General features: G+C 53.0%; 1 protein-coding gene across 1 annotated transcript in view; it reads right to left on the minus strand.

The window, feature by feature from the left end:
* Positions 1-2,287: 2,287 nt before the first annotated feature.
* Positions 2,288-9,621, minus strand: part of DRG2 (developmentally regulated GTP binding protein 2) — a 19,362-nt gene continuing 12,028 nt past the window's right edge. The window contains exons 9-14 of the mRNA XM_006908443.3: positions 9,548-9,621; positions 9,147-9,223; positions 7,786-7,874; positions 7,110-7,168; positions 3,446-3,499; positions 2,288-3,085 (exon numbers count right to left, since the gene is read on the minus strand). The exon at positions 9,548-9,621 is cut by the window's right edge and continues 2 nt beyond it. Of these exons, the coding sequence (XP_006908505.1) occupies positions 2,999-3,085; positions 3,446-3,499; positions 7,110-7,168; positions 7,786-7,874; positions 9,147-9,223; positions 9,548-9,621 (440 nt within the window). The 3' untranslated portion in view covers positions 2,288-2,998. The remainder of the gene's footprint in view (positions 3,086-3,445; positions 3,500-7,109; positions 7,169-7,785; positions 7,875-9,146; positions 9,224-9,547) is intronic.

A 9,621-nucleotide genomic window follows, 5' to 3' on the forward strand; every position in this document is an offset into this window, starting at 1 on the left:
AACTGTAGTTGGTGAATCAAGGGGACAGATCCAAGAGAAAGGGAGGGAGGGAGAGAGAAGAGATTGAACCATTTCTGGCATGGCATGTAGAGGCCCTGAGGAAGGAGATGGGGTACAGATGAGTATGGGGTTTTGGGAGACAAATTTTCTAGCTGGGGCTTGAGGGGAGCACAGCGGGTTTAGAAGAGCTGCCAAGGGGGAGCTAAGGCAGTCAGTGATGTGGGAAGACGCCAAGCCATAGGTAATACAAGTACCCCCAGCAGCATTCCTAGAGCTGGATGGGATCTTGAGGACAGACGAGTTCAGGGTTTCCTGCTAAAGGAGGTTTCCAAAATGAGGACCCATGGAATCTAAGCTGGAGAGGAAGAGACATGGAGATGGACACATGGACAAATGATGGTCATTCATGACCTGAGGCTCCTTTGCACCCAAATCTTCTAAAGCTGGAGGAGGGCCACCTTCTGGGAGTACAGCTCTGTAGCTCAGCAGTGGGCCTGAATGGGGGTAGGGGAATTGTTGACTTTCACAAAGACAACCAGGCTGTCTGAGCAGGAAAGGACTTCAGGTCGCCCTTGCCATAGCCTCCCTGCACAGAAGGCACAGAGTGGGTAAGGAATGGGAACCAGGTGGCTGCCTGGGACAGGGCCCTTTGAGAGGTATTAGGGGAGGCTTCTCCAGGCCTAAACACACCATCCTTGGTACGAGGGCACTGCAAACTGCCAGTTCGCACTAACATGGGTGAGCAATGCATGCAGTGCCTCTGGCTCTCACTCAGGCTGAGACAGCATAACTATGATGGCCACAGATCCAAGGCCAGGGACTCAACAGAGATGCATTGACAGCCCTGATCCACAGACACACAGACCTTGCCCAGGATACAAGCCCATCCACGGTGAGGAAGATGGCAGCCCAGTGGCTAGAGCCTCTGACACTACTGGTCCTCAGCCCGCACTGCCCAAGGATGTCCGGACCTCTGGTCTCATTTCCCCCTTTTTCCCAGCCAGCTTAGGGGACAGAATAGGCCTGGATCTGACACCCTGTGAACCCAGGGCCCTTCACTACCTGAGGCAGGAAGTGGTAGTGACCGTCAACCAGGCACACTCCCTTACTTAGGACCTCATGGCCAGGTCTTGTGGCAGTTGGGAGAAGGGTTGAATTAAACCACTGAGCACATATCCATCTTGGCATCTCACTAATGCCAAGAGGGGGACCGCATGGGCATCATCATACCCATTTTATAGAAAAACTGAGGCCCAGAAAAGGACCTCAGTGAGTTAGGGGCAAGGCCCCGGGTTTGCCACTACTCCCTAACCTCTTCCCATCTGCAACAGGGGGCAGGAAGTTAGTGGCAAACCCTAAGGGCCCAAGAACAGGGTCTCCTTACCTGGGTCCCGTGGCCTACTCCCTGACTGCATGCCGCCTAATGGGGGTCCTGTGGTTGGCCCCAGATACACGGCTAGCCCAACAGAATAGCTCAGTGTTGTGGGGAAGAGAAGCCCAGCCCATCACGCCGACCGCCTGGGGCCCCATGTATATTTGATGATGTCTATTATTCCTGTTTTGTCTCTGGAAAGGAGCCTGACCAGCTGACAGAGGAGCCAAGAACATCCTGGAGAGCTGGACAGTGGGCCTGTTCCATATTCCAGCCCCCAGGGGAGCTCTCTACCCCTCCTGCATGCCCAGTGCCTGGCAGCCTCACAAAACCTGTTAACATTCAATCCTAAAAGGCACACCTCCTCCAGGAGCCTTCTTGATGGCTCAGACATCTCAGGCTGGGGTTCAAATACCAGTTCTATACTTACAAGCTGTGTAGCCCAGGGCAAGTCACTGCCCCTGGAGAATAGGCTGGTGGGGAGATGGCCCCGCCCAGCCCCTGGCACACAGTAGGGGCTCAGTGAACACTGACTGCCATTCCTTGGCACCATGATGAGGCCCTTTCACCCTTGCCTCCTGAGGCAACAGGAAATGTATGGGCTATCCTGCTCTCACAGGGCAGCTTCCCTGCCACCCCACAAATTACAAGGGCCTTCTGGGGATGCTGCCCACATTGGCAGCCAAACCTGGTCTCAGGAGGTACCATGTCTGGGGTCTGCGACCCCTGGCCAACCTTCCAGGGAAGAGCTTGTCCTTGATGTCTCTACATTCTCCTTTGCACCCCAGGCTTGGGCCTGGTCCCCTAAAGCACAGGCTCCATTCACTTTGATCACCAGGCTAATTGCTGCCTCCCGACCAAACCTGGTAACCAAGTTCAGCGAATTTACAAAACTGACCTCAGTCTGCACAGAAATTGTTTTCATCCTTTATTTCACAGAGAGCTGAGATCAAGGGGGCTTAGAGAGAAAATACAGAACCCAAACTCCAGTCACTACCCCAGGTGTTTGTATAGGGCCTGGGGCCTGGGGTTTTATGCTGGGCAGGGGCTGCCATGGGAAGGAGTAGCACTTCAGGATCCAACAGGCTGCAGAGGGCCTAAGCTAGGGCTTTAAAGCCACTGACCTCTAGTTTCCAACACAGGGCAGCCTTGGGAAGGGGAGGGTGGTAGGAGTTTTTGTCCTGGGGGCCCCCTCCCTGAATACCAGAGAAGCTGCAGGAGCTGAGGCCGAGGTGCCCCAACAGTAACTACTACCTCTAGGGACCCAGGCAGGCCCAGCTCCCCACCCTTGCACTGAGCAAGCCATCTGCTTTAGACCCTGGCTGGGAAGTAAAGCGGCAACTTGCTCTGTCAGTGCCTGAAGGAGGCCAGGGGTAGGGTACAGGCCCAGGGTTCCAAACTTAGAATCCCTGCACAAGGGACAAGTCTCATGGGAAATGCCCCCAGCCCAGCCCAAGACCCACAACCTTGTCCCTCTGTCCCACACACTCTTCATCACCTGCCTACTGAAGAAACTTCTAGAAAAAGCAGAGACTTGAAAGACCCTTTCCTGGAGTATGTGTATTTCTCTTTTCCTGTTTGACGCCCCAGGGAGACTTGGCGGATGGGTGGCCTGGCCCCAGGTCACTATTTCTTGACAATCTGGATGACATCCTCATGTTCCATGGTGTGGGTCAGGCCCACCCGCTGAGGGCTGTACTTGGTGCTGGTGCCCTGGGCAGGGAACAGGGTAGAGGAGCCACATCAGTACTGGCCAAGGCCAAGGCTGATGGAGCTATCAGTGGAGAAAGGTGGTGTGGGGGGGTGTTGAATGCCAGAGTCTAAAGTGGGGGTCCCAGCATCGGCAAACCCCATAGGCCTCAGATGGGACTCCCCAGTGGTCTGACCATCTCTGGATCCCAAAGATGGAGAAGCCATGGGACAACATGCATACCTTGTGGAGTGAGACACACAGATACTCTGGTCTCCATACAGGACGGACACGATGCAGAGGAGTGTAAACCCCTTGCAGAGGAGTGTAAACCCAGGGGCTATGTTGGGTATAACCTTGGCCCGCCTTCTGCCCAAACTTACCCACACCAGTGCATATTTAAACTGGCTGGCGAGCGACCTGTGGATGCGGTGGCACTAGTGGGAGGACAGGAGAGAGTCAGATAGTGAGATGAGGCTCCATTCAACCCCACCAAGCCCTGAGCACATGCCAAGAAGTAGCAATTCCCAAGGTGAGTGCTCAAACAGCATTGGCCTTGTGTCAAGGAACACCACTGTCCACACACAGCCTCATATTCATGGCTGTGGGTTGTTCTGAAGTACCCACTTCCAGTTCTGTCCAAGGTATCCAGTTAGGAAAACCTGGAATAACTGGTATCCAGTTAGGAATGTTCTCATAGCCACTGAAGACAGGTCTGGGACCTGGCTGAACAAGAGCCTGACAGATGCCCGTTCAGAGGAGTGAGAGTAGTATCGGGACACCCAATCCCCTGCCCACCTCAGCTAGAGTCACCACGTTTGGTCACTGTCTCTCATGCCTCCTGTCCATAGCTGTGACCTGGAGTTTCTTGCATATCGCATCGTCCATTCCCGACCCCCAAGACAGTCTACATCCTTTAGCACTCCCAGGTAGAGATGAAGGTCATGAAAATCTCTGCACTGTCAGGAGGCCAGAAGGATTCAGTCTGGGAGGGACAGCCAGCTCTTCCCCTGAGAATGTGGACCCCTGGGTGTATGACGATGGATGGGCGCAGTGGAGGTGGGCTACAAAGAACAGTGTGCAATGGTGCCTCTCTTCTCATGTGCCCACAGCTTTACAGGCCCTGGTTAGAGACCAAATGCCTCAGCTCAGCTTCAGTGGGGATAGAGGCCAACGTCAGGCCTGCAGGAACATTAGCCAAGGATGCCACAGCCATGGCAGAGAGGATGCTACTGTCTGTGACAAACACAGATACCCACACAATTAGTTCCAATACTGTTTCCTAGACCAGAGAATGAAATCTGATGGCCCAGAAGTCAGCTCTGGCCTGCAAACTGGTTTTTAAGTTTATTCGGCTTGCCCAACAACTAAATTAAACCTACTGGCAAAGTTTGCAGAGCAGGGTGATAGTCGGGGATTCTCCTGGGACCCTGAGAGCTTTAGGAGCACTGGGCTGGCGCTCACACCCTTGAGGCAGATTGGCAATGTGCTCTCCAGTTTGCCACAGGCCCCACCATACCCTAGTGTATCTGACACTAAGGTCGAGTGTTATCAATAGAAACCGTTTACCACAGAGCTTGCTCTATGGTTCCCATAGGATAGAAGTTCTCTGTACTTGCATCTCTAGCAATGAGAGAGAATGAAAGGTCATCCAAGGCCATCTTGTCAATGTAGGAGGCAGTATATGGTTTGGGGATAGGAGACTATTGCTCTTTAGAGTCCACTGTGCCTCTCACTCCTGAGACCTACATGGTCCTCTCTTCCTCTGGGGCTTATGGCCCATGACCTTTTTGTAGGCAGGCTTGTTAGCACTCACTGAAAACGTACCAGGGCCTGGGCTGGGTGTATTTCAAAGACCCTGGGGATTGGGTCAGTTACCCCCATATGAGAACATTGAAGCATAGGAAGGCTGACATTATTGGGAACTAGGGTATTACACCAAGTCTGCCTGGCTCCAATGTCTATCTGGTTCCTCTACTTTGGGTCTCTGTTGTCAGCATCCAGGCAGGCCTATATATACATTCTTTGGCACTTGGGACAGGTGGGTATCATGGGACGGTGGGTGAGTGGGGAGGGGGTGACCACTCAAGAGTAGGCCTCTCTGGGACAAAGTCCAGGCTCTGGAGCAAGGCCCCCAAAGTTCCTCCCCACGCTGCTGGCTTCTTCTCACCTGCTGCTTTTGACCCTCCATGCCAGATGATAGCAAACAGCTGACATTCCCCACATTTACTCCTGCCTCTGGGCCTTTGCACCTGTTATTCTCAGTGCCTAGAATATCCTTCTGCTCCTGGTATCTCCTGTTTTCCTCCCAGGTGTGGCTGAATCCCGACAGCCTCTTGAGTAAGCAACTAAGGGCCTGAGAGGGTTGAGAAAACTGCTCACAGAAGATGTAGGGTAACCCCAGGGAGGGCCAGCACATATGGGCACCTGTGTTAATGGCCTGCTGGACCCCAGCAGGAGATACTGCACTCGTGGGTTCCAAAACAGGCCCAGGGAACAGGAACTCCCACACAGAGTTCTTTGGAGTGTTCTAAGGCAGCAATCCCCAATCTTTTTGGCACCAGGGACCGGTGCTCCTATGAGAATCTAATGCTTGATGATCTGAGGTGGAGCTGAGGCAGTGTTGCTAGTGCTGGGGAGAGGTTACAAATATAGATGAAGCTTCGCTGGCAATTCCTGCGGTGAGGCCTAGTTCCTAACAGGCCACTACCGGTCTGCAGCCCAGGGGTTGGGGACCCCTGATCTAAGGGATCTGGGAGAGTAATCTTGAGTTTCTTTGGCTTCTGCCTGGTGAGTAGGCCTTCAAGCCCTGCCCTGTTTGTATTAGCATCTCCAGGCCAGCAGAGGCCTTAGGCTGGGTGTGCCAATTGAATGAAAGAATGTATGAGACCAGATTGTAGGCCCATCCACTGTCAACAGTATAGATCCTGAGAAGAAATGAGCTAGAGGAAAACAAAGGCCCCAGAAGAGGGCTGTGTGACCTGGAGCATTGTCTTAAGCTCTTGGGCCATCACCTGCTCCAGAGGGCCCACAATGCCTTCTGAAAAAGATGGTGTAGGGATACACTCAGGGGATAGGTGATCTCTGTGCCTCTGACAGAGCTCCAGACACAGAAACACACCCTTCCTCTCCCTGGCCCACAGGCTCCGCCCAGAGCCCCTGGCCTCATGGCCTTTGTACATCCTGTCTGAGGAGCTTCCCCTGCCCCTGACTCTTCACAGTCAGGTCCTGCTTGGTCTACAAGACCCACTTACATCACCTCCTCTGAGATGTCCTAGCCTCTCTATGTAGACTCGGTGTTGCATCTTCCCACTCACTGTCCTCTTCTTTTACTGCAATCACCTTTATGTGTGACTTCTTAGTTCTAGGATTGGGTATCTGGCATCTATCGACCCCCAAGGACCCTAGTTCTGGCAGGAACTAAGGCTACTTTGCTGATGCTCAATAAAGTGCGTTGAGTGTGGGAAGCATTCAAAGCCATCCCTGGTCTGGGGGTGCGATGTAGAAGCAGGAAGGGGCAGGCCACAATGGGAGTGGAAAGGGGACCCGGAAGCCAGTAAGGGCCAAGGGCATGGGAGGTGGCAACTCTGAGCCCTAGACCAGAACTGGGGAGACATGACTTGGAATGAACACAGAAGTACCCTGGGGCAGTAGTTCTCCTTGAGAGAATACCTCAATGGCCCTGAGGAGCCCATAGCACTGGGATGAGACGGGATAATGAGGACAACTCCTTCCTGGACATCTACCATGTACCAGGCAGTGTGCCAAGTGCTTTACATGCTTGACCTCATTCGACGCCACCCCCTAACTACCAGGGGGTGGGCAGCACCATTCTCATCTTATAGGAGGATGGAGGTTCAACGTGCAGCTAGGAAGGGTGATTGGGATGCATCTCAGGTCTAACACCAACTCTGCCACTGTAGCACGTGTCATCTAAGAGTCGACTGAGGGCTGGGAGAACTTCAGACAGGACCCCCTCACCACACCCTGAGAGGGGACAGAGAGAAGTCCCTGAGCCCCTAGTCTAGGTAGATCTTGTTAACTTACCACGTGTTCCACGGAGGCCCCTTTCCGGAGGATTATGGCATCTGTGAAGTCTGGCCTCTCTACACAGGTAAAGAGGGGTGTGAGTGTCAACCAAGTCATAGCCTCATGCTATATAGTTCCTTTACACACGGAACAGAGGCCTTTCCAGTCTCCAGCCTTGAACTAATTTTTCCCCTCATATTAGGCACACCCTATCGATCCTCACGCATTCTTCTACAACCTTGAACTTAACACAGAAAATCAAAATGAAGCCAAGTCCAGGATTCAAACTGCCTGTAACCTAGTCTGCCATGAAAGCCCCAAAACTGAGACAAGTCATGTGAAGCACGTGGACTGAACTGGCAAGATATGATAGCTGCTGGAATCCAGTCAGGGGCAGCCACATCTCTCCCCCTGATTACAAGATCAAGGTCAATGAAAACTGCCAGAACTCAGCAGCTAGGTCCCTGAATATGTAAGGTGTGTGTACAGGGGGTAGGGACAAGGAAAAGGCTCTTGTGTATTTACTTGCCTAAAGTTGTGTCGTGGGGCCTGCCACTGCTGGGGGAGGTCAGGAGGCACTTACTGCTGTAGCCAGTAGGGAACTCTATCCCACTGCATCCCACCCCACTCCCACCGCGCCCTTGAGGGAGGGTAAGGCTCAGCTGTTTCTTGGGTTGCACGCTGCTTGACTCACGTCCTCTCTTCTTGGTGTAGATGCAGGTCAGGGCCAAGTATTCCCAAAGCATTTCAAGCAAGTAGTCCAGGTTCAGCTTCATGCCACAGCTGCCAGGGAGGAAAGCAGCTAGTCAGAAGAGACCAATGGGTTCAGAGGCCAGTGGTCCCTGCTTTCTCACTGTTGCAGAGGACAACCTCCATCAGGCTGGGCACAGACACCGAGGCCAGTATGGCCAAGCTGGCGCCTATGGGGAACCAAGCCTATAGTTCTGAAGGCAGCCTGCACTTCAGCTGCCAATGCTTCTGGTCAGCAATCACAATCACACCCAATGGAACTTAGCCATCTTTCCTGGGGGTCACAACTGCTCTCTGTGGAGGACAGATGGCATCTGTAATTGAGACAGGTCACTGGAGCTCTGACTTCCCGCCTGGTACCTGCTGTGTAGAAAATGGTGAGGGGATATGATGGGATTGTGGGCAAAGGATGACAAACCAGAAGCTCACCTCTCCTGAAAGATGGGAGGAGCTGCCAAGTGGCCCAGGGCTGCCCATTACAGAATTCAGTAATGGGGGAGCCCCTGGCTGATTGTTTATAGTTGTCTTACCCTGAATGGGTGTCCTGCCCTCTGCAGAGCTATTGTGAGCATGAGCAAGTAAAGGTGTTCTTACACCCTGAAGACAGGCATGTCCTCAGGCCACCCCTGAAGGGAGCAGGAGGAGAGGAGCTGAGGCTATCCTGCAGGAGGGACCTTCTTGAGTCCAGGACCTACACCCATCGTTTGTACCAGTCACCTCCACTTGGTCCCTGAGCATCTCCCTCCTCATAAGCCAAGCCTCACTGTGAAGCTACAAAGCACCTTGGCTGAGCTGGGAAAACTGGCAAAGTAGAGCATGAGTCAGTCTGCCTCAAAAGAGGAACCCCATAGCAATGATGGGAAGTGAATAAACAGTCATCAGCCAGAGTGCAAGCTGCACTCCCAGGACCCACTCCTGAAGAATGGCAGAGAGCAGGTGGCCAAAGATGGCTCTACCCACTTAAAGACTTCAGTTCCCTCTTCTCTCTGATCTGTGGTTACAGAACCACATCTTCCAGAATATCAAGATACTGGCTCACACCCTAGGGCTTTCTAGCGGACTGAGGTTAACTACTAAGTATGAAGCCTCTTAACCATTCTTAACCATTACCTTGATGGACAAAATCTGTTTTCTTAACCAGAACCCACCCCACATCACCCACACTGTTCATGTCAATTTAGAGTGTGACCAGCAATTGGGAGGGTCCCATCTGCTCTGAGCTGTGCAGTGGAGGCTTTGGCTGGCCAAGGTAGCTGGCAGGCTTCACTGATAGCCTCACACACAGAAAGGATGGCAGAGTCTCACCTGATGACTACACTGTTGGGTTTCCGGGCCAGGCGGTCCACTTCTTCCATTGAGATTTGGTCAATTTTGTTATAAACCTGGGATTAAAAGGAAGAAAAGGACAAAGGAGTATAGGACAAGAGCCCCCAAGCAGCCATGGCCCTGCCTGTGGTTCCTTCCTTTGCACACCATGGTCAGGGGCTGATGCTAAGGTCCTACCTCCCCTCCCAGGCTGAAGGGGCCTGGGCTGCCAGCCTCTCCAGAAGGAAAGGCTGGGTGGGCTAGAAGTGTCAAGCAAGACATGAGTCTACAAGACTCAAGGAGACACTGGAATAGAGGGGAGGTAAGGGTGGAGACAGATCCTATCTGGGTCAAGGGCTCCCCTCCTATAGGGTACCCAGGGGTGTGCTGGTACCACTTACATATAAGCAGGGCATGTACACCCTGTTGCCCACGATCACATCGATGAACTCATCCGGGGAGCAGTCTTCTCGGA

This window comes from Pteropus alecto, unplaced genomic scaffold, assembly GCF_000325575.1.
Source record: "Pteropus alecto unplaced genomic scaffold, ASM32557v1 scaffold52, whole genome shotgun sequence".
Classification (NCBI taxonomy): Eukaryota; Metazoa; Chordata; class Mammalia; order Chiroptera; family Pteropodidae; genus Pteropus; species Pteropus alecto.